General features: G+C 40.3%; 4 protein-coding genes across 4 annotated transcripts; 1 reads left to right on the top strand and 3 right to left on the bottom strand.

The window, feature by feature from the left end:
• LOC123755175 (cuticle protein CP14.6-like) lies at nucleotides 1–1,012 on the bottom strand. The gene is made up of 3 exons (XM_045737653.2): nucleotides 979–1,012; nucleotides 503–738; nucleotides 1–346 (listed from the first exon to the last, which is right to left on the bottom strand). Exons 1-3 carry the CDS (start codon nucleotides 985–987, stop codon nucleotides 142–144), a joined length of 450 nt encoding a protein of 149 aa, XP_045593609.1. The 5' UTR covers nucleotides 988–1,012; the 3' UTR covers nucleotides 1–141.
• A 2,967-nt stretch (nucleotides 1,013–3,979) lies between these two features.
• Nucleotides 3,980–5,089, bottom strand: LOC138369385 (cuticle protein CP14.6-like). The gene is made up of 3 exons (XM_069332628.1): nucleotides 4,994–5,089; nucleotides 4,516–4,751; nucleotides 3,980–4,325 (listed from the first exon to the last, which is right to left on the bottom strand). Exons 1-3 carry the CDS (start codon nucleotides 5,000–5,002, stop codon nucleotides 4,121–4,123), a joined length of 450 nt encoding a protein of 149 aa, XP_069188729.1. The 5' UTR covers nucleotides 5,003–5,089; the 3' UTR covers nucleotides 3,980–4,120.
• Nucleotides 5,090–14,885: 9,796 nt separating this feature from the next.
• On the bottom strand, nucleotides 14,886–15,701 carry LOC138369384 (cuticle protein CP14.6-like). The gene is made up of 3 exons (XM_069332627.1): nucleotides 15,673–15,701; nucleotides 15,341–15,576; nucleotides 14,886–15,234 (listed from the first exon to the last, which is right to left on the bottom strand). Exons 1-3 carry the CDS (start codon nucleotides 15,679–15,681, stop codon nucleotides 15,018–15,020), a joined length of 462 nt encoding a protein of 153 aa, XP_069188728.1. The 5' UTR covers nucleotides 15,682–15,701; the 3' UTR covers nucleotides 14,886–15,017.
• Nucleotides 15,702–20,974: 5,273 nt separating this feature from the next.
• LOC123754938 (cuticle protein CP14.6-like) lies at nucleotides 20,975–22,418 on the top strand. The gene is made up of 3 exons (XM_045737281.2): nucleotides 20,975–21,005; nucleotides 21,722–21,957; nucleotides 22,081–22,418. Exons 1-3 carry the CDS (start codon nucleotides 20,997–20,999, stop codon nucleotides 22,292–22,294), a joined length of 459 nt encoding a protein of 152 aa, XP_045593237.1. The 5' UTR covers nucleotides 20,975–20,996; the 3' UTR covers nucleotides 22,295–22,418.
• The last annotated feature ends 2,342 nt before the right edge of the window (nucleotides 22,419–24,760 follow it).

Raw genomic sequence — 24,760 nt, 5'->3', positions numbered from 1 at the left:
TCAGAACTATATCAGTTTTATTCACATACCCAAGATATAAATATTGTTTAAGTAATAAATTACTCTAGGTGATCAGAAGAAAAAATCGTGTAACGTTTCATATTTGGTTGTCTGATCGACAGGTTTCCCTTGTTGCTACTTCTACTGCGGGGCGCCATAGCTGGCAGAAGGAGCACGGGCGCGGGCAGCGTCCTCCTGAGCGGCGAAGGCGATCTGGTCCAGCACGAACTGAGGGATTGGGTGGGGGAACTCAGGAGCCACTGGCAGCAGGTCAGACTGGGGCTGGTAGCCGTTCTCGTCGGCAACGAACTTCACAACAACGGGAGTGCCGTCAGGAGCAGTGTAGCTGTGGGGAAATTATTTTATTTTTGTATTTCAAATTGCATTTGATTACACACTTTAAATTTGCTAAAGATTTAGCAAATTTAAAGTGTAAACTTTTATCGAAAGCAATACCATCACATATAGTCCTCAAATTTTACAATTACATTCGAATACTCACGAATACTGTCCGGTCTTGACCACAGCGCCTTCTGGGCCACTGGGAGCGCCAGCTTGGGATACAACGATGCCGTTGGCAGTCTCCACATCAAGCTTGTAGGCGCCGGCGTCCCCAGGTACAAAATCGTGCCTCAGAATGGCCACCTCTTCACTTGACTCTGAATAGCGGGTAGGTGCCTGAGGGGCGGCGTACTGGGGGGCGGCGCTGGCCACGGCCACAACGACGGAGAGGATAACCTGTGTTGAAAGATAATATTTTTGGTATTTGCTCCTTCACTATGTGACTTTTATTAGAATTCTGACATACTATTTGATGCCTTCAATGTCAATTTTTTTCATATTTTTTAATACCTCGTTAAGTTAATTATTTAACAATGAATTTCTGTAAGGTGGTTTGTAAACTCAAGAACAATTTACATATCCATTATGTTAAAGACATAATCTATACAACTAAGGCTACAAGAGGTCAGTACGTACAAACTTCATGTTGTTGGGCGTAGTGATGAATGTAGTGCAGACACCAGCGTCGACTTGCCTATATATACTCTGCCAGACCGCCAAGCAGTTGCCGAGTGTGCTTTACCTTCAAAATATAAAATCCAGTTCTACATGACCTTATAAATCCTTGGTAATGACATCAAGTACATAATAGGCTTCTGTTGCTTCCACTTGTGGATCATGATGATGTTTACATAGTAGTACCCAAAACCGTCTCATTGGTACAAACGCTTAGTCATGGTTTGTTTATCATATAATATTTATATTAAATTTAGAGTATCTGTACTTGAATGACCTGTAAACATGTGTTTAAATTTGGCTACGAAACTAAAGATCATTAACACGCCGAGGACTGCTATTCAGTGTTGAACACTTGCACTCGATGTTACATTGAAAAAATACCAGTATTGCTCAATTATATATAATTTGGGTTTTGTCTACATGGTGTACTGACATTTATAAAACATTTCGTTTTAGGTGTAATCGCAGTTTATTGTAATACTTATATATCATATATATTTATATGTGTTTATATAAAACATGCCCAAGTGGGCATGTGAAGGTATAGACGACTTTCACATGCCCACTTGGGGACTGTCAGCCCCAAAGATCTCAGTAAATACGCAAGACAACAATGTGTCTTTCTAGGCGATTAACAATGCATAAACAATAGTGGTTTCATCAAGGAGCATATAATGTCTTCACATAACCAGACCATCACCAGAGAAATCTTACAAACAACACAGATATTATCGACAGATACAACGCGAACAGGAGGCTCGACATCAGCGAGGCCCTACACATCAAAAAGTCAAAACTAGCAATAAACATCCAAGTAACGCAAAATTACATTCTACCCTCTTCAAGACCCCAAACCAGCACAGAAGCAAGCAGATAAATTGTATACCTTATTTATATCCATTGTTTCGTGTTCTGTCTTTTCCCATTGATTTGTTTCCTGTCATCTCACCCAAATCATTTGAATCCTATCACCTCACCCAAAATCAAATATTATCATGAATTTGAGTACATAAAAATGTCTTTGAAAATGTGAGAATCAGGCGAAATGCTTCTAGGCATCAGACCTTAAATAAAAATGTAAAAAATGAACTATGGAGAGTTAATTTTTCAATTACACACGACAGTGAAGAAAAACGTAAGAAATATTGAGATGATTCTTGTTAGAATTATTAATCTTACCCTTTCGGGACTTTCTTTCGGGAAAAAGATGGCGCTTTATTTTACTCCTGCATTAGTGATGATGTAGACTCAATAGTTGGGATATAAGTCGCTCTCTCCAACCTGTCCTCTCGAATAATACATCGTATATTAACGCATCAAACGCCAACGTCAAAATATGCCGTACTGTGAATCACAGAGCGTCGCAACATTCTCGGGGAGTCGTCAGTTAGGTTAGGTTCGGATAATTTAGTAAATCAATTTTGTGACGTTGTGACAGGTAGAGAAGGCGAGGTGCTGGAGAGCACTGTGTGACCGGACCGACATATCCCAGTACTCGTCGAGCATGTGTCGCGTGCACTGTCCGGCACTGTCCGTGCACTGTTCGAAAGCGTGCACTGTAATGAAGGTTATCCTTGCCAATAACTCATTCATATGGTAAATAGTACCCTTTTTTACACTTAGTAATTGATTTCCGAAGATTTTTAGTACGTGAATGCTCTTTACATCATAACAGTAAAATACAAAGCTGAGTGAAAAAAACATTTTTAATATGACTGGGAATTATCATGACAATGATAATTGTTATGACCCATTTGGTCAGTCACCTTAACACCATCTCTGGATGGGTGACCCAGCTGACATCCTCGACTTTGGCTTTGGGAAACATGAATCGCAGCGTGAAGACTTTCATTCCCCGGGCTTGTACAGTTTATCACAACATACACTACAATGGAATGTTCAAGGGGGGAAAAAAAGAGGTGTTTGCTGGTCTCCAATATGAAAGTAAAATGGACAGTTAAGTAGAAACAACGACATTTTGAAGCATACAAGACGTGAAATTGTTGGGGCAGAGAAAAAGAGTAAATTGTCAGTGTGGTCTTTGTGACCTTTGGTGAGGGCGCTGTGATCGCTCTTGTGACCTTTGGTGAGGGCGCTGTGATCGCTCTTGTGACCTGTAGTGAGGGCGCTGTGCTCGCTCTTGTGACCTGTAATGAGGGCGCTGTGCTCGCTCTTGTGACCTTAGTGAGGGCGCTGTGCTCGCTCTTGTGACCTTAGTGAGGGCGCTGTGATCGCTTTTGTGACCTGTAGTGAGGGCGCTGTGCTCGCTCTTGTGACCTGTAGTGAGGGCGCTGTGATCGCTCATGTGACCTGTAGTGAGGGCGCTGTGCTCGCTCATGTGACCTGTAGTGAGGGCGCTGTGCTCGCTCATGTGACCTGTAGTGAGGGCGCTGTGATCGCTTTTGTGACCTGTAGTGAGGGCGCTGTGATCGCTCTTGTGACCTGTAGTGAGGGCGCTGTGATCGCTCATGTGACCTGTAGTGAGGGCGCTGTGCTCGCTCTTGTGACCTGTAGTGAGGGCGCTGTGATCGCTCTTGTGACCTGTATTGAGGGCGCTGTGATCGCTCATGTGACCTGTAGTGAGGGCGCTGTGATCGCTCATATGACCAGTGAGACTCGAGATAAACCGCGGTAACTAAATTAGTGTGCAGACTTCAGGAGTCATCGGTAGGAGATGTTAGCCTTCAGAATTTTGACAGAACTTAGACAGGACATAAAATATATTTAAATGAAAAAAAAATGAAGCTCGGTCTTTTCATGAAGACCAGGTGGTACAAAACCTTTTTTGGATAGGTAATGAAAATGGTCGTAAGGCAGTATTAAGTTTACAGTGGGTGTGAGTAACAACTGTAAACTCACAACCTGACAGGTTGTGGTAAGTATTTATATTTTTTGCTATAATAATACAATAATAAAAACGGTAATATAGAAAACTCTTCTATGGTCATAAAACAAAATGTCATAATTGTATCAGTTTTATTTACATACCCAAGACATAAATAATATTTAAGTAATAAATTACTCTTGGTGATCAGAAGGAATTATCGTGTAACGTTTGATATTTGGTTGTCGGATCGACAGGTTTCCTTTGTTGCTACTTTTACTGAGGGGCGCCATAGCTGGCAGAAGGAGCACGGGCGCGGGCAGCGTCCTCCTGAGCGGCGAAGGCGATCTGGTCCAGCACGAACTGGGGGATTGGGTGGGGGAACTCAGGAGCCACTGGCAGCAGGTCAGACTGGGGCTGGTAGCCGTTCTCGTCGGCGACGAACTTCACAACGACAGGAGTGCCGTCAGGAGCAGTGTAGCTGTGGGGAAAAGCTTTTATTTTGTGTTTCAAATTGCATTTGATTACACACTTTAAATTTGCTAAAGATTTAGCAAATTTAGAGTGCTTAATCTATATAAAGATTTAGCAAATTTTAAGTGTAAACAATTATCGAAATCAATAACATCTCATATAGTCCACAAATATTACAATATCATTGGAATACTCACGAATACTGTCCGGTCTTGACCACAGCGCCCTCTGGGCCACTGGGAGCGCCAGCTTGGGATACAACGATGCCGTTGGCAGTCTCCACATCAAGCTTGTAGGCGCCGGCGTCCCCAGGTACAAAATCGTGCCTCAGAATGGCCACCTCTTCACTTGACTCTGAATAGCGGGTAGGTGCCTGAGGGGCGGCGTACTGGGGGGCGGCGCTGGCCACGGCCACAACGACGGCGAGGATAACCTGTGTTGAAAGATAATATTTAGGGTATTTACTCCTTCACTATGTGACTTTTATTAGAATTCTGACATACTATTTGATGCCTTCGATGTCAATCTTTTTTTCATATTTTTTAATATCTCGTTAAGTTAATTATTTAACAAAGAATTTCTATAAAGTGGTTTGTAAACTCAAGAACAATTTACATATCCATTATGTTAAAGACATATTCTATACAACTAAGGCTACAAGAGGTCAGTACGTACAAACTTCATGTTGTTGGGCGTAGTGATGAATGTAGTGCAGACACCAGCGTCGACTTGCCTATATATACTCTGCCAGACCGCCAAGCAGTTGCCGAATGTGCTTTACCTTCAAAATATAAAATCCAGTTCTACAGTACCTTATAAATCCTTGGTAATAACTTCAAGTATGTCATTAGGCTTCTGTTGCTACCATATGCGGAGCTTGATGATGTTTACATTGTAGGGTCAGAAACTGTCTAACTGGTACAAATGCTTAGAGTCATGGTTTGTTTATCGTATAGCAGTTATACTTCTATTTAGAATATCTGCATTTGAATGACCTGTAAACATGCGTTTAAATTTGGTTACGAAACTAAAGATCATTAACACGCCGAGGACTGCTATTCAGTGATAAACACTTGTAGTTGATGTTACATTGAAAAAATACCAGTATTGCTCAATTATATATAATTTGGGTTTAGCCTAATTTACATGGTATACTGACATTTATAAAACGTCTTGTTTTAGGCGTAATCGCAGTTTATTGTAATACTTATATATCATATATATTTATATGTTTTTACAAATATATAAGTATATTTTTCGTCTGTAAAGCCTAGCCAAGGATTTATTGTCAACCCGACCACACTCTAACCTACAGTAATGGCGTTCACATATTACGTCCCACATCAGATCGCAATGAAATCACAAAGAGTGATATGTCAATGACAATAATTTTGAGGCATTCGAGGGACTTGAACTCGCGTTATGGTGATTCCCAGACACCTGCCTCAATCGACTAGGTCACAGTGGTTCAAAATTCGACGCTCCCAGAACTCTCCTGAATTCACTGGGAAGTTCTGGAGGGCACGAACTGGTGCCCAACCAGGGGATTGGGCTCCGGTTTGGGCTTAAGCCCCGCATTAAATATAGAGCGTAAGAATGTGAACGCAAGTACCTAATGCCAGAGTGTGGTCGGGTCGACTGTAAAACCAATGATATTGCTCCGGTTCGAGGCTTCCGGAATCTCCCAGTAAATTCAGTAGAGTTCTGAGTTGGTCGACTTTATATATATTTATATATAAATTCCTGTTTTAATTCTTCCCTCGTGAGCTGACATTGTCATACTGTATATATATATATATATATATATATTGTGACGATAATCTCCTTCAAGAGATTGAGCCTGCTCTTCCCTCCAAAATTACGTCTTCACAATTATATAAAAAGACTATGGAAGAAATGTCCAACAACGACAACAACACCAGCACCAGCAAGGCTTGCCAGGGTGAGCAGAAACGTATGCAACCAGCCACCTGTTCGGACCCAAATCACCAAACTACCCGTTGATCGCTACGGCTCCGCTGATTGGTCGCCGGTCTGGCTGCACCTGCACTCGCCCCCCAATACTACCTGATGTCTGGGGTCGCCCCAACATCAGTCCTCAGAATGTTCCGTGCTTTCGTAGCCAGCACACCTCCCAGCTAGACTCTAGAGTGTACTGAGAGAGGTGGTGGCTTTAAGCCAATATTCCAGCACCTCCCACTTACTGTTGTATTGCACTTCTTGTTATTTTGCCTTAACGTAACTTTTCATTTTGTCATTTAAGAATTCTTATTATTTTGATTCATTGATTTTATTATAAGAATTTGTTTGTGCATTATTTTCATGTTTTGATTTATTTAACGTCATTAAAATTTCATTGTTAAAGTTTTACTTGTGTTTTGTGTGTCTTCTCCTTACCTTACCACAGACGAAGTTCCAGTTTTTCTATTTTTTTTATAACTATGTGACGAGGCCATACCCCTAGCCTTAAACAGCCGAACACCAACGCGTTACCGTCACAAGTTTTATGGGGGCCTGTCCGGGATCTTCACTCAGGTACTGGTGCCAAGTGGTAATTTATGGTAAGCGTATTTAACTCTGTTAACGTAGCTTTACTATTTTTCATTCAATTTCATTTTTTATAAGGTGCGGTGTATTGTGCATTACGAGAGTAACATATAGTGAAGGTGAGACAACTTTGGATTACGTGGTGACTGTAGGCCTCAGTCATACTCTTAATTGGTCATCTCTCCCTCCTTGTTATTACTCGTATTTACCATCTATGTCCCTTGAATATTTCTCATTCTGACAGATCATCATATTGGTACCCTGGTACTGTGGTCTGCCCCGGGTCAAGAGTACCCAATCTTCTGCAATCTGACTGTAGGAGGACAAAGAGGACCATAGTTCCTCTAGCTCGAACTTTAGTTGCTGAATTGGGACCTCAGCAGCAGTTCTCGTCACCAGTTGACACCTCGCACCCCTACACGTCAGTCAGAGATGATGATACATACAACGGTAGGGAATTAGCTTATTTTTTCAGAGCACAAAAGTTCGCTAATTCTGTAAGTATCATATTAAATTCAGTGGGAAAAACTTGCTTTATGTCCTATAGAGACTTGGCAAGGTATGCCTACATCCTTGGACTACCAATTTTACTTTTGAAGCATTTAACTGTTTCATTTGTTTTCGAAACTTTGTTTCATTTGTTAGTAGGATTTTCTTGCCCTTATTCTCTTACATGAGTACCGGGTACAAGATTTCCTGCGCCCTTGATTTAATTTAATCATTTAATATCTTTCACTTAACGTTAATTGTTAAAGATCACACAGGATAGGTACCAGTTGCCACGTTGTCCTGTTTCTGACATTTCATTATTGAACATTCGTGTACCTTTATTTGCTAATTTCACCATGTTTCGTCTCCAAACTTTCCGTGCAAATCCAGCAGGTGAAATAGGGACTTTGAGTCGTGCCAAGAGGACTGAACTACAAACTCTTGCACATGAGTATCAACTAGAAGTTCCCTACCAAGCCAACAAAAATGACCTACACAACCTGTTGCTGGATTACTATTTAGAGCAAGGTAAGATAGACTCTGAAACTCATGAAACTTACTATATTGCAGAGAAAACTGACTTGGCTACGATGAAACTTAAACTAGAGCTGGCCAAGATTGAACGTGAGCAGCAAAGAGAAGCAGCTGCCATACGAAGGGAAGAACACGAACGCGAAGCCGCTTTGAGGAGAGACGAACAAGAACGCGAAGCTGCTTTGAGGAGAGAAGAACACGAACGTGAGGTCGCCTTGCTCCATGAACGTGAGAGAGTACAGCTTGAAACAAAACAACGCGAGTTGGAAATACAACGCGAACATGACAAGCAACAAGCAACTCTGGCTCTAGAGTGTCGTCAACGTGAAATCGCCTTGGAAACTTCACACTTCACTCAACGCCAACAAGCTACTGCCAATCTTCCCGTCAGTTTTAATATATCACATGCAAGTAAGTTAATGCCATCCTTTGTAGAAGCAGAAGTTGATGTGTTCTTTACCACCTTTGAAACCCTTGCTAATCAACTCAGTTGGCCTGTCGACCAATGGGCCACACTTCTCAGAGTCCATCTTACAGGTAGAGCTGCAGTCACACTCAGTACTTTGGCGTCTGAGAATGACTACTACACTCTGAAACAAGCAGTGTTGGACGCCTACCTCCTCTCTACTGAAAGTTATAGAAGGAAATTCCGTGACCACCTGAAGGCAAGTACCACTACCTTCCTTGAGTTTGCTAACACGAAACGGAGGTATTTCATGAAATGGCTGGAAGCAGCACATGTCTCTACTTTTACAGAACTCGTCAACCTGATGCTTGTTGAAGAATTCTTGAGACGTGTGCCGCCTCCTGTCCGCCTCTACTTAGCAGATAAAGAAGAAACCGACTACCTGAAGTGTGCTAAGTCGGCTGACACTTACAGCCTCATCCACCGGCTGACACCTGAACCATCCTCCAGTAAGAAGTCGTGGTACAGTTACGAGAAGGTGAGCCCCGATCAAGCTGGTTCACAACTGTACTGCAAATATTGTAGACTCTATGGACATACCATAGACAAGTGTGGTAAGTCTCAATACAAGGGAACCACTGACCAACAACGACCCAAACCAACTCCTCCTAAGTCCGGTAAGCCTGTGATGAATGTTGGTGTTGATGTTAATGATCTTTCTCTTTTCAGTAACCACCTGTATACTGGAACTGTCTCTGCCAACGGTTCAAATCCGGAGGGACGTTTCAAATTGAAGATCTTGAGGGACACAGCGGCTCTACAATCGATCATCTTGAAGTCGGCTGTGCCCAACATAGTCTACACCGGGGAAACGGTCTTCATCACTGACCTCACTGCTACTACTCCATACCCTCTCGCCAGAGTCCACCTGGATTGTCCCTACGTGAACGGGGAAGTCCAAGTCGCCGTCAGGGAAAAGCCTTTTCCCATGCCTGGAGTGCAACTTCTCCTAGGCAACGACTTGGCAGAAGACCTGCAACCAACCAACCTGATCGTCATGGACAAACCCCAGGTGTGTAACTCTGTGCCAAGTAACCCTATTCTTGAGTATGTTCCAGCAGAGGTTCAAGAGAGTGATGAAGTTTCTCCTCCGGTTCTCGTGACCACCCGTGCACAAGCCGCACGTCCACAGCCAGCTGACTCTACTGCTACCGCTGTCCCTCAAGACCCTCAGAAACTACCCCCGCATCTGACCAAGTTGGAGTTCCGTAAGTTGCAGAGGGAAGATCTTACTTTAACACCATTGTTTTTCCAGGCTGAGACTCAACCCGACAGTATTCCTGGGTTCTTCCTAGAGAACGACTTGCTCTACCGCCGATATAGACCCAGTAAACTGAAGGAGGAGGACGATTGGGCCAACACCGAACAACTTGTGATTCCCACCAGCCTGCGGCCCACTATTCTACACCTGGCCCACGGATCATTCTCCCACTACGGCTTCAACAAGACTTACCATGGGATTCGTCAAGACTACTACTGGCCAGGTATGGTAAACAACGTCAAACAGTACGTAAAACAGTGTCATACATGTCAGATGGCAGGCAAACCGAACGTCTCCATTCCCAGAGCACCACTGATTCCCATACAGGTGCCTGCGGAACCTTTCCACAGACTCATAATAGACTGTGTTGGTCCTTTACCTCGGACCAGTTCAGGTAACGCCTACATCCTAACCATCCTGTGTCCTACCACCAGATTTCCCATAGCAGTTCCAGTGAAGAACATCACGGCTGCTACGGTTATCAAACATCTACTGAAGATCTTCACTCAATACGGATTTCCCAGGGAGATTCAAAGTGACTGTGGCACCAACTTCACCAGTGATCTCTTCAAAAGGACACTGGAGGAGTTCAACATCAAACAGGTATTGTCCAGCCCCTATCATCCTGCTTCACAGGGTTCTCTTGAACGTAGTCATCAGACCATCAAAGCACTCTTGAAAAAGTTTTGTAGTGAAACCTCAAAGGATTGGGATAAGCAGATTGACCTAATAATGTGTATTTTCAGAAGTCTCCCCAATGAGTCCCTAGGAGTATCTCCTTATGAGATGCTCTACGGCCGTAAGTGCCGTACTCCCCTTAAGGCTTTCAAAGACTCTCTCAGAGATGCCACCTTCAGTGAGCATCAGAATGTGCCCCAGTTTCTTCAAAACCTTCAACACATTCTAGAGAGAGTCCACCGCTTTGCTCATGATAATCTATTGAAAGCCCAGGTGAGAATGAAGACTCATTACGACCAGACCAGCAAAGTAAGAAAATTCAAGCCGGGAGACTTCGTCCTTGCTTATTTCCCTATCCCAGGTTCACCTTTACAAAACAGATTTTCAGGACCCTACTGCGTCAAAGAGTGCAGGAATAATAATAATTATGTGATAGAGACTCCTGATAGGCGGCGGAAGACCCAGCTGTGCCACGTCAACCTCCTGAAGCAATATAATGGTACTCCTCCCACTGTCTTGATTAACTATTCCACATTCACAGAACCCTACATCCACAGTGAGACCATCCCGGCTTCTTCTCCCGAAAGCACTGACAAGGAGTCGGCGCTTTCTAATTCCAAAATCCTTAATGATCTTCCCAAATGCTTTCAGGATAATAATCGTGCTCCTATGCCCTCTTCTAATTCCACTCTCACCTCGTCAGATAAGCCCTTCATCCTCCATGTCGACGCCAATGGTACCGACGTGGGTGGTGTCGTGATGCAGCAACGAGGCGAGAAGAATACACCTGTCAGCGACTACTGCTACAAGGATCTACGGAATAATTGGCAAGGAGCTACTCTTCCTCATCCTGAAGCTTCAGCACTTCACTCCACACCTGAAAAGTGCTCGGTCCACCATCAATACGGACCACACCACCCTACACCTCCTGCAGCACGCCCACTTCTCATCTCAACGTCTTCTACTATGGGCTTGCTACCTGCAGAAATTCAACCTGGAGACACGCTATACCAAGAGTCTGACAACATCTTAGCCCATGATCTCTCCAGAGTTTATGAAGTAGAAGCAACTCCATCCATTACTCCACCACATAACGACGTACTTCTTCCAGAACCGCAGGCTTCGGGGGAGAGTTGTGACGATAATCTCCTTCAAGAGATTGAGCCTGCTCTTCCCTCCAAAATTACGTCTTCACAATTATATAAAAAGACTATGGAAGAAATGTCCAACAACGACAACAACACCAGCACCAGCAAGGCTTGCCAGGGTGAGCAGAAACGTATGCAACCAGCCACCTGTTCGGACCCAAATCACCAAACTACCCGTTGATCGCTACGGCTCCGCTGATTGGTCGCCGGTCTGGCTGCACCTGCACTCGCCCCCCAATACTACCTGATGTCTGGGGTCGCCCCAACATCAGTCCTCAGAATGTTCCGTGCTTTCGTAGCCAGCACACCTCCCAGCTAGACTCTAGAGTGTACTGAGAGAGGTGGTGGCTTTAAGCCAATATTCCAGCACCTCCCACTTACTGTTGTATTGCACTTCTTGTTATTTTGCCTTAACGTAACTTTTCATTTTGTCATTTAAGAATTCTTATTATTTTGATTCATTGATTTTATTATAAGAATTTGTTTGTGCATTATTTTCATGTTTTGATTTATTTAACGTCATTAAAATTTCATTGTTAAAGTTTTACTTGTGTTTTGTGTGTCTTCTCCTTACCTTACCACAGACGAAGTTCCAGTTTTTCTATTTTTTTTATAACTATGTGACGAGGCCATACCCCTAGCCTTAAACAGCCGAACACCAACGCGTTACCGTCACAATATATATATATATATATATATATATATATATATATATATATATATATATATATATATATATATATATATATATATATATATGAAACATGTGTGTTGACATAATACGTCAATTTAAGATATAATTAAACCCTTCTTCTTAGGAGCATTCTTCTTTCAACCAGGTAAAAAGAGAGGTAGTACTGGAAGCTGTTCGAACAAACTTCCCTTCGTTTCAGCAGGTTACAGTAGGGAATCGATATTGTTGTTTGGGAAACATGAAATTGCTTACGCAGATGGTGTCCAGTATTGAGACCCACATGCCCCTTGCCTTTTTTGCATGGCTGCTAAAGAGGTCACAAGCAGATTGACCAGGGAACTCAACATCGGATTCCTAGACGATGGCACCCTGGCAGGGGCACAGGAATCCCTTTTAAGGGATCTACAGCTAATGAAATCTAAGGGAGAGGAGTGAGGACTCACCCGAAATCAGAGTGAAATTATCTCATCTAGCCAACCAGTCATAGATGCAGTAAGAATCGTTTTGCCAAGATTCCCAGTGATTACTCTTTCCAATAGTGTGCTGCTAGGCTCGAGTGCCATTGATATAATCCTCGAAGAAAGGCTAAACGACCTGAGGAGGATGTAAAATAGAATAGGGGGCTTTGAGAGCCCACGATGCTTTGTACCTCCTCACAAGGTGCCTGGCTTTGCCCAGGCTTACCTATTTTGTAAAGTGTGTTCGCTCCTTTGACAGTCTATAATTAACAGAATATGAAAAACTCCTAAAATCAATAGCCATATAATGTTAAACCTCTTCCTAAGAGTTGACCAATGCGACAAAGCAACGATCCCAGTTAGACTCTGGGGTATAGGGGTACCCAAGGCAACTCAGATAGCATTGCCTGTATTCTTATCCTCTATCAGTGCTACCGGAGAATTGTTGAATGATATCTTATCAGAGTACCTAAGAGACTCCATTGGGATTCATGATCCCAAATTCACTGAAGGACCTGTCCAGTGGGACACTCTTGTCAACACTCAACTGCGAATAACTTTTCCAAACGACTGCAAACAGGCAAAATGGGATATCCCCATCGTGGAGAACATTGTCAGAGCCATGTTGGAGGCAGCTTCAGGGAAGGACAAAGCACGACCCCTAGCTGTGCATGATCCTCCATGCTGGGGACTTCCTGTTGGCTATCTATAATTCCGCTCGGGTCCTAAGTATTGGTGATGCCCAACGTCTTGCCTCCACTATCTCCACCCAACAGCGGTGTATATGCAGCTATGCGTCGGCAGATCAATACGGCGCCACGGTTTCATCTGCCGTAAATCACAGGGAAAGATTGCTAAACATGAAGCAGTCAGTGACATCATCAAGAGAAGTTTAGTTACAACTGGGTATTCAGCACAAAGGGAACCTCAGTTGTGCAGACCTGACAACAGTCACAAACGCCCAGATTGTGAGGGACTACACATATGCATCTACATTACCTATCTACCTCACAGTACAGCTGAGAGAGGCGGGGTAGCCATTTTTAGGGAGATCCAGAATAATTGATAATTAGAAAAATAATAAACATCCGAGAACGTTGTTACATAGTTTGTGTAACAACTTAGCTTCACGACTTATCAACCCCCGACGACACTCTTGGATCAGTTTCGGTACAGTTTATCATCAAATTACGACACATACACGGGCCGCGCTCAGTCTACAAATGTAACAAAGGCTGCAGGAACGCGGAAGCCATACAAAGAACTCTAAATGACTCAACCAGGATTCAAGACGATCAGTGATACTGTGGTCACGTACTGTGAACGTTCGGGTGTGATCCTGGACGTCATGGGTTCGAATCCTGGTTGGATCATTTATAGTTCTTAGTGATCTATGCTTCTGGATTCCTGCAACCTTTATCACATTTGAGAACCCAGCAAGCCCCGTGCATGTGCCAGAATTTGATGAAAAACTGTACCCAAATGGATACTCTAAAGGAATTGACAGGGCACACAATTACAAACTTTTTCGCATGGGTTGTAAGCGAACAAGGAGACACAGGCTTAAATAATTTACCCATTAGTACAACAAACACATACAAAGAATTCTTCTTGTGTTAGTATATTGACCAAATGAAATACAAGAAATGAATTGAGAAAGGCAGACGCCGTCTCTTCTTCGAATCTAGATATGACAGAGCACAATTATATTTGGAACCTGAACACAAGATTCTTGAAGGTTGCCAGACTGACGTATATAGCATGTACAACTGAGTACAACTAGTTACAAGGGAGGTAAGGCTTAGCGTTTCTTCCCGATAATTATACTGATCTCAGTAAATGCTTCATCCAGTAATTGTAAACAGAACCTATCTACCTAATCTAAGTTAAGTCTTACTATTCAGTATATTCTATTATGTATAAATGGCTTCTAATAATTAAGAAAATTCAAAATATAAATACGATAGTTAAAATTGATGAATACGTCAGTAGAAGTGACCGAGCCTGGCCTGAAGACAGGTTGCAAAATTTATGTACAAATATATCAAAATTAAAAGTTTAGAAACTATTAAAATCTGTACATCAATAATCTAGTTATCGAAATTAAAGTATACTTCTTTGTAATTTTCACTGGTAAAATATCACATTAACTTTCCATAAACAACTAATAACAGATCATACTATATATTCACGAAATGTTATACTCAAAAGAAACAATCCTGTCTTAGACCTATTTCTTCCCTCTAAGGCATGATTTCACAATCTCTCAGGGGGATTCTTAATACGAAAACATATTATTTGATATTTTTATTGTGATATGTTTATGTATATATAAAACAAACATAATAAATAATGATGAAATCACTGGATTGCAGCAGATATAAGATAAATGATGCAAGACGATGCATCAATGCTTGCAGTTGTTTACTGAGGAGGGCCGTAGCTGGCGGAGGGACCAGAGGACTTGCCGCGGGCGGCGGCAGCGTCTTCTGCAGCAGCGAAGGCGATCTGGTCCAGCACGAACTGGGGAATTGGGTGGGGGAACTCAGGAGCCACTGGCAGCAGGTCAGACTGAGGCTGGTAGCCGTTCTCGTCGGCGACGAACTTCACAAGGACGGGAGTGCCGTCAGGAGCAGTGTAGCTGTGGAGAGGAAGTAATTTTTCACTCTCCAGCATCACACGTTTGTATTATCAAGGACAATGACTTTATATTTTATTTTTCCAAATGTCTGCGTTATAATACTTACGAATATTGTCCGCTCTTGACCACAGCACCCTCTGGGCCACTGGGAGCGCCAGCTTGGGATACAACGATGCCGTTGGCAGTCTCCACATCAAGCTTGTAGGCGCCGGCGTCCCCAGGTACAAAATCGTGCCTCAGAATGGCCACCTCTTCACTTGACTCTGCATAGCGGGTAGGTGCCTGAGGGGCGGCGTACTGGGGGGCGGCGCTGGCCACGGCCACAACGACGGCGAAAATAATCTGTACGTGAAAACCAGAATTGTTCAAAGATGTTCAAAATCTACATACTATAGATTTAATTATGAAATTATTGAAAATAGTCCAGCAGACACTCACAAACTTCATGTTGTCTGACACTGCCGAACTGTGATGCTGGCACCTCCCTGGACCTCCGTATATATACAGTCATTTGAGTAAACAGTTGCCGGCCGCCAATATGTGCTCCAGTTTCTCAGGCAGTGATGCCAAGTGTGTGATTATGTTTTTGCCCCAGCGATGAGAGTCAGGTCCATTAAATCATGAAGGTGGTGACCTTCAGAGGTCATATTCTTGTATCAGGTGTTGATAATTGATAAATCTTTGAATATGTGTTTGTGTATTTGTGTTATTGAATTTGATCGAATCTATATAGTCTTTGAATTAATCCTTTTGGTCATGAAAACTGGTTTCAAAATTTGCTATATATATATATATATATATATATATATATATATATATATATATATATATATATATATATATATATATATATATATATATATATACATATATATATATATATATATATATATATATATATATATATATATATATATATATATATATGTCGTACCTAATAGCCAGAACGCACTTCTATGCCTACTATTCAAGGCCCGATTTGCCTAATAAGCCAAGTTTTCATGAATTAATATATTTTCTCTAATTTTTTTCTTATGAAATGATAAAGCTACCCATTTCATTATGTATGAGGTCAATTTTTTTTTATTGGAGTTAAAAATAACGTAGATATATGACCGAACCTAACCAACCCTACCTAACCTAACCTAACCTATCTTTATAGGTAAGTTTAGGTTAGGTAGCCGAAAAAGGTAGGTTAGGTTAGGTTAGGTAGGTTAGGTTGTCGAAAAACAATTAATTCATGAAAACTTGGCTTATTAGGCAAATCGGGCCTTGAATAGTAGGCATAGAAGTGCGTTCTGGCTATTAGGTACGACATATATATATATATATATATATATATATATATATATGTCGTACCTAGTAGCCAGAACTCACTTTTCAGCCTACAATGCAAGGCCCGATTTGCCTAATAAGCCAAGTTTTCATGAATTAATATATTTTCTCTAATTTTTTTCTTATGAAATGATAAAGCAACCCATTTCATTATGAAAGAGGTCAATTTTTTTTTATTGGAGTTAAAATTAACATAGATATATGACCGAACCTAACCAACCCTACCTAACCTAACCTAACCTATCTTTATAGGTTAGGTTAGGTTAGGTAGCCGAAAAAGTTAGGTTAGGTTAGGTTAGGTTGGTTAGGTAGTCGAAAAGCAATTAATTCATGAAAACTTGGCTTATTAGGCAAATCGGGCCTTGCATAGTAGGCTGATAAGTGCGTTCTGGCTACTAGGTACGACATATATATATATATATATATATATATATATATATATATATATATATATATATATATATATGTCGTACCTAGTAGCCAGAACGCACTTCTCAGCCTACTATGCAAGGCCCGATTTGCCTAATTAGCCAAGTTTTCCTGAATTAATATATTTTCTCAATTTTTTTCTTATGAAATGATAAAACTACCCATTTCATTATGTATGAGGTCAATTTTTTTTTTATTGGAGTTGAAATTAATGTAGATATATGACCGAACCTAACCAACCCTACCTAACCTAACCTAACCTATCTCTATAGGTTAGGTTAGGTTAGGTAGCCGAAAAAGTTAGGTTAGGTAGCCGAAAAAGTTAGGTTAGGTTAGGTTAGGTAGGTTAGGTAGTCGAAAAACAAATAATTCATAAAAACTTGGCTTATTAGGCAAATTGGGCCTTGCATAGTAGGCTGAGAAGTGCGTTCTGGCTACTAGGTACGACATATATATATATATATATATATATATATATATATATATATATATATATATATATATATATATATATATATATATATATATATATATATATATATATGTATGTATGTACACGTACTCACCTAGTTGTGTTTGCGGGGGTTGAGCTCTGGATCTTTGGTCCCGCCTTTCAACTGTCAATCAACTGGTGTAAAGATTCCTAAGCCTACTGGACTCTATCATATCTACATTTGAAACTGTCTATGGAGTCAGCCTCCACCACATCACTGCCTAATGCATTCCATCTGTTAGCGCCGCTTCTCAACTGTCAATCAGTCAACTGTTACTAACTACTAACTATTTTTTTTCTTCACACACACACACACACACACACACACACACCTAGGAAGCAGCCCGTAGCAGCTGTCTAACTCCCAGGTACATATTTACTGCTAGGTAACAGGAGCATCAGGCGAAGGAAACTGCCCATTTGTTTTTCCGCCGGCTCAAGCCGGCGGAAAAAGCACTGACCAGAGGATCCAAAACAAAATCTAAAGAATATGTCAATTTCACGAGCCGTTACCATTTTCTAGTACAATTTTTGGCCTTAGGTAGAGTATACGTCAAAAGGCGAAATTCTATTAGGAGGACAATTCATTAGTGTATAAATCACTAAGAAATAAACATATATTTCACGCGTATATACATACGCGTGTGTGTATATGAGTGATCAGTTATATATTTATGCAAGTGTGTATGAACAATGTGAGCATTTTCTTATAGACTCATCCCCACATAAGCTCAAATATGTCTCTGGTCGTACAGGGACTAGATAATATTAATGAAGCTCACGCTCTTGGTTCTGCTACTCTTTCTAAGACCGACATAAAAAGATGAAAGTTGTAACAAAAGCATTTACATGATGCATGTATAATTATAAAACCTAAAATATACGTAGACAGTCTTCAAGACAAGGTCATTTTCATATGGATTGGAGGTATTTAATCGAATATTTAACGTATATGAAACAACATTAAAAGGGAAAAAATTAACTGCCAAGACTTAGTGATGTTTCAAAATTTTCCTCGTCTTAAAATAAGAGCAAAATGAACAAGGGCACTAAGGGTTTTACATTTATTGTTGAGTACCATCCACGAAAAGGAAAGAAAAATTAACTTACCAAGTTTTTGTGCGTGGAAAACTATTTTTATTATTTTGTACACGAACCCACACGAGGATCCAATGCAGCCGCAAGGCCAAACTAATCACAAGACTGCACAAGGTTGGCCTAGTGGGCCAATATTTAACACCTTCAAATCCACTTGACCCTCTTCTTCACACTCTCTTCAGAGGACTTCAACACCAATACAAGACAAGTCAGAATAGTACACAGAACTCATACGCAAAGATAAATGTGTAAGGGACCCACAGCTGGTAAGAGACCCAACCAGCAGCTTTAAGGAAGCGTGAGAATATAAACAACAGACTTAGGATGCGAGAAGGAGCGCAAGATGTCTCAAGATGTCTGCTCGAACTAGAGCAGACACACCTTCACCGAGCCGCCGATCATGGCGACCTTCCCCAGGGGGGATACGGTCACTCTTGAGCAACAACGACCACCTTGTTCAACAGGTGTGTGGCTTACATTTGCCCCACTAAATAGAGCAGGTTTATACTACCCTTCAATTATAATGGGTACTGGCTTCAATGTGATAACTCACATGCTATGACAGTTTTTTTTATTTAACACATGTATTTAATTTTTTTACGCCTGCGTACGCATGCTGGCATTGCATTTATCTATCTACTCTCTCTCTCACACACACACTGTTATTTGTGTGTGTCTGTTATTTGGGAAGGCTTGGCTAAGTTCTTGCCACTTTTTAAATACTATTGGAAGCATCAGTAATTTTCTAACAAATTTAAGGTATAATAATACTTGTTATTCTTGTATAATTATCATCATTATTTACAGTACTTTTTCTAGCATTAACATCTTTTCAATATTAAAATTAATATAAATAACAGTTTAACATACACCATTCAAACGAATAATAATAATATTAAATTAATATTATAAATGCACAAGGAAATCACATTAACATGATGCATTAATGAGGAAATCAGTTGGAGCCATGAGGGAGGATTCGAACCTGCACCCTGGATACACCCAAGCACACGCCTAAAACCACTGGACCACGATACGCGCTAAGTAACCTAACCTGGGATTCAACTGATTCCTCTAAGGATCCTAAGGCATCGACATGTCTCCAAATCAAGGTTTCACACATTACTCGCGTTCACTCTGGTGTGGTATTGGAGCTCCACTCCCTAACCCCCCTACGCTCGTTTCAAATAAGCAAATAAATCATATTAACGTGATGTATCAGTGTAAAAATCAGTTGAAACCATGAGGAGGATTCGAACCTGCACCTAGGATTTGTTATCAGGTTAATGCCTCGAAGACCCTACTAGAGGATTCAGTTGAATCCCTGGTTACATTACTTATACCGCATCGTGGTTCAGTGGTTTAAGGCGTGTGGTTGGGAGTACCCGGGGTGCAGGTTCGAATTCTTTTTATGGTTCCAACTGAATTTCTGAATTATAACAATACTAATAATACTGAAGTCACACATATTTTTAGTTCTTATAAAATTAGCTTTTATGAATATCGTTATATGTTCAGTGAAATACAACTGCCAAGCTGTAATTACTTTTACTTACTAAATTAAATAGCCTCTTCTACTTTTCATTACAGATGGATAAAACGTTTTCCTGCAATTTTGATATAGTTAAACATTGTTTAACCTGATGTGAGAAATAAATATTGCAGACATTTTCTACTACAATAAGATGTTGCTTATTTTGATGACGGGTTAACTGTTTCCATGTGTGTGACCAAGTAGTTATGATCACAGGCTGGCAAATATCTCAGTTGTATGGAAAATAACTTCAACACTCGTGTGTTAACAACATCTATACACTCCACCCTAATAATAACGCTCAGTCTGCAAAAAAATTTACATTTTAATTGTTGCTAATCTCAAACTTGAATATATGATTTGCAAATTTATATTCAAAAATTGTCTGAAAAATTACTTCTTGCTAGGTTTTATCATTGCCAAAAAAGGAGCAACATGAAATCGTCCAAATAAACAAAGATATATTGACAAATAGCACTAAGCACATGGTTCTTGGGAAATGTATTTCCATGGTTTGTGTATATCTTGGCCAAAATAATATTCACTGGTATCATCCGGTTGAAGAATATGGCGTTTAGAGAATGTCAACTTCTAAACGAGTCCTGGCTCACTTGGACATGCACCATGTTACTACAGAAAAAAAACTCTAACAGTAATAAATGTTAAAGATATTCGTTTAGCTTAAATTCTACTGCAATTATGTGTAATAAAAAGCTGAGTAATAATCACAGCCAGATAATTATGGGTCAAGTAGAAACTGGACTACAAATTGACAGAATAATCCTATCCGGCAACTGAGTGACCAAATGGTGGTATATATATAGGCAGCAGAGGACGTCGGCATCACATTCAGGTCTAACATCATCAGGCAACATGAAGATTGTGAGTGTTCAGATGGTTTGGTGTTGGGCATGAGGCCTATCAACCGCGGGAAGGTCATTCAGGTCACCCCAATACCTCATTGACTTACCAGCAAGTGTACTTTAGTGTTGAACATAGCTCAGGATTAAAATATATTATCAATGTATATACACCAGGAAGCAAGAAATATATCACGATAAATGTTTATTTTTCCTCCAGAAATAATTCAATTATATATTTATATTTTAAATAATTACATGCACTATCACAACTCATCCTCCTAAAATGAGAGTATTAATAATAGTTATTTAGTGAAAATAAAAATATATAATGATGGACCACCAGAAAGTTGACTTTTGAATTATTGAATTTGGACAAACCGAAACTTTTAAACATAACATACACATAAGACCTAATCTAACAATCCTTGTCTCCTAGCAATCCTTATCCAAATACGTGATATCATAGGCCTAATTAATAACACAAAAAGTGGTTTACCGGTGGTCCATCACTTCATGCCATTTTCAACCTATATAGTTAGTTACTATAAGTATTAATAGTTACTATAAGTACTATCATTTCAGAAGGATGGGTTGCAATATTATATGTACTCTTAATTGTTTACAAGAGTAATTTTGAAAAGTCAAAATTAAACAAAGATGAAATATATATATTTTGATCTGTTTGGTTGGTACCGGCATTTTCAAGTATATTAAATATATTATCCTCGCACACAGGTTATCCTCGCCGTCGTTGTGGCCGTGGCCAGCGCCGCCCCCCAGTACGCCGCCCCTCAGGCACCTACTCGCTATTCAGAGTCAAGTGAAGAGGTGGCCATTCTGAGGCACGATTTTGTACCTGGGGACGCCGGCGCTTACAAGCTTGATGTGGAGACTGCCAACGGCATCGTTGTATCCCAGGCTGGCGCTCCCAGTGGCCCAGAGGGCGCTGTGGTCAAGACCGGACAGTATTCGTGAGTATTATATGTATACATATCTACATACATGTTGGCATTTTCCTGTCATATTCTTCTTTAGATGAAATAGAAGTATTTATTTATTTACCTTGTTGCGGCAATATATTTTCTTTCCCACAGCTACACTGCTCCTGACGGCACTCCCGTCGTTGTTAAGTTCGTCGCCGACGAGAACGGCTACCAGCCCCAGTCTGACCTGCTGCCAGTGGCTCCTGAGTTCCCCCACCCAATCCCCCAGTTCGTGCTGGACCAGATCGCCTTCGCCGCTCAGGAAGACGCTGCCGCCGCTCGCGGCAAGTCGGGTCCCTCTGCCAGCTACGGTGTTCCACAGTAAACATAACTCTTAAATTATGAAGCGTCATCCACCTAATGTGTCATCTGTTAAAGTTGTATTTATTAAAACAAAGATGTTTAATCATTTCTATTTCAAAAATTAAACTGTATGCACGTAAATGCAATTCTGTTTTATTTACTAAAAGCAAAATCGTATGTATCAGCGGTACATGAATATACAGATATATTTAAAACTGCTGCTTGCAATAGTGATGTTTCCCCCATTCATTATTCTGATGCGGACTTTTTAGTTCTACATTTTCTTTAAGCCGTCTTTGTTTTCATTTTTTTCCATCCTAAGACAGTTTCTAACAAACATCACCTCTAAAAGGGAAATTAATATTTTAAAGGTTAATGTGTTATTTGCTTTTTTATATGTTGGCTTTTGAAAAGCGCTTGTGGTCAAATATATATATATATATGTATATATATATATTTATATATATATATATATATATATATATATATATATATATATATATATATATATATATATATATATATATATATATATATATATATATATATGCGAACAAGCCTGAATGGTCCCCAGGACAATATATATATATTTATATATATATATATATATATATATATATATATATATATATATATATATATATATATATATATATATATATATATATATATATTTATATATTTTGGAACGGAGAGCGTGCGGCTGCGCTCACCTCAGTTCCCACAGCCTCAACCTTTGCCGAGTCATATTGCCTCTCACAGCCCCAGGAGAAGACGTGATAACCTTACAAGTTCAACCAATTCTTCGACGTAAGAAACTGAGTTAATAAAACTATTATAATTTTAAATCATGTAAGTTTTCAAAACGTTTTCAAAACTAAGAAAAAATGCAAAATTTTCAAAACTTACAACTTAAAAAGTTAACTTTTCAAATCTGATTTTTAACGTAAGAAATTCCATACACTTGTCAGCCAACCTTTGACGTGATAACTTTTTCCCATGTTTTTGGAATGTGGAAAATACACCACTAATGCTTCACACTGACCTTTCCATGAACTGTTTTCAAAAATATAACAAATTAAAATTAAATTGCATATTTAACATAGGAATAGCACATCAACATATCGTTAAATACATGGAGGCCAAGGTAGCAAGACATGCAGGCCAAGGTAGCAACACATGCAGGCCAAGGTAGCAACACATGCAGGCCAAGGTAGCAACACATGCAGGCCAAGGTAGCAACACATGCAGGCCAAGGTAGCAACACATGCAGGCCAAGGTAGCAACACATGCAGGCCAAGGTAGCAACACATAGAGGCCAAGGTAGCAACACTTGGATGCCAAGGTAGCAACACATGCAGGCCAAGGTAGCAACACATGGAGACCAAGGTAGTGACACATGGAGGCCAAGGTAGCAACACATAGAGGCCAAAGTAGCGACACATGCAGGCCAAGGTAGCAACACATGGAGACCAAGGTAGTGACACATGGAGGCCAAGGTAGCAACACATGGAGGCTAAGGTAACAACACATGGAGGCCAAGGCAGCAACACAGGGAGTGCAAGATGTCAATAAGATAAGGATATTAAACTACCGTTGAACAGCAAAGTCGTGAATACAGACACATTAGCCTGGAACGCAAACACACTGCACAATTATACATATTGCACGATAACAAATTAGACACAATAATACATATAAAATGATGATACATAGTGCACGAAAGTATATAAATATGGCACGTCAACAAGTTTGTCATAAGGCATTGGGCTGAGAATGTCAACAAATCACACTATTTCGACACCTGTATGCGTCATGCTACCGCTGTTGTTATTGTGTGTGCTGCCAGCACTCTGGGGTGTTTATATGTCATGAATAAGTACGTGTGATTTGTTACTCGAGATAGGGCAAGTTATGATAGTAATGCTTGGTCAGCTTAGAATGGCTAATGCTGTATGAATTAAGGTTTAGTGGTTGCTTGGTGGTCAGATTATCTGGATATTATGTTTATATATATATATATATATATATATATATATATATATATATATATATATATATATATATATATATATATATATATATATATATATCTATATATATATATATATATATATATATATATATATATATATATATATATATATATATATATATATATATATATCTCGAGGTCACCCACCTTCCTTAGGTAGAACTACTGACCTTCCCCAGGAAGCAGCCCAACAGAAGTTGTCTACCTCTAGAGTACCTATTTACACCTGTTTGAAACAACGAGTCGTAAAAGGAAAGGAAACGTGCCTAACTATTTCAATTTCACCAGGAGATTGAACTCGTGATCCTCTTTTGTGAGTTATGAAAGTAGCCACCCTCAGAAAGTAAATATATCACTGGAGAGAAAGAGAAAGAGAGAGAGAGAGAGAGAGAGAGAGAGAGAGAGAGAGAGAGAGAGAGAGAGAGAGAGAGAGAGAGAGAGAGAGAGAGAGAG

This window comes from Procambarus clarkii, chromosome 28, assembly GCF_040958095.1.
Source record: "Procambarus clarkii isolate CNS0578487 chromosome 28, FALCON_Pclarkii_2.0, whole genome shotgun sequence".
Lineage (NCBI taxonomy): Eukaryota > Metazoa > Arthropoda > Malacostraca > Decapoda > Cambaridae > Procambarus > Procambarus clarkii.
The sequence above is the reverse complement of the archived record's forward strand: the minus strand, read 5'-3'. Positions and strand labels throughout refer to the sequence as shown.

Excerpts from the sequence above, each read along its gene's own strand:
- LOC123755175 (XM_045737653.2), bottom strand. Across the intron at positions 347-502 it reads GTCAAGACCGGACAGTATTC|CTACACTGCTCCTGACGGCA; the intron begins GTGAGTATTCGA and ends ATTTCCCCACAG.
- LOC138369385 (XM_069332628.1), bottom strand. Across the intron at positions 4,326-4,515 it reads GTCAAGACCGGACAGTATTC|CTACACTGCTCCTGACGGCA; the intron begins GTGAGTATTCCA and ends TTTTCCCCACAG.
- LOC138369384 (XM_069332627.1), bottom strand. Across the intron at positions 15,235-15,340 it reads GTCAAGAGCGGACAATATTC|CTACACTGCTCCTGACGGCA; the intron begins GTAAGTATTATA and ends TCCTCTCCACAG.
- LOC123754938 (XM_045737281.2), top strand. Across the intron at positions 21,958-22,080 it reads GTCAAGACCGGACAGTATTC|CTACACTGCTCCTGACGGCA; the intron begins GTGAGTATTATA and ends TCTTTCCCACAG.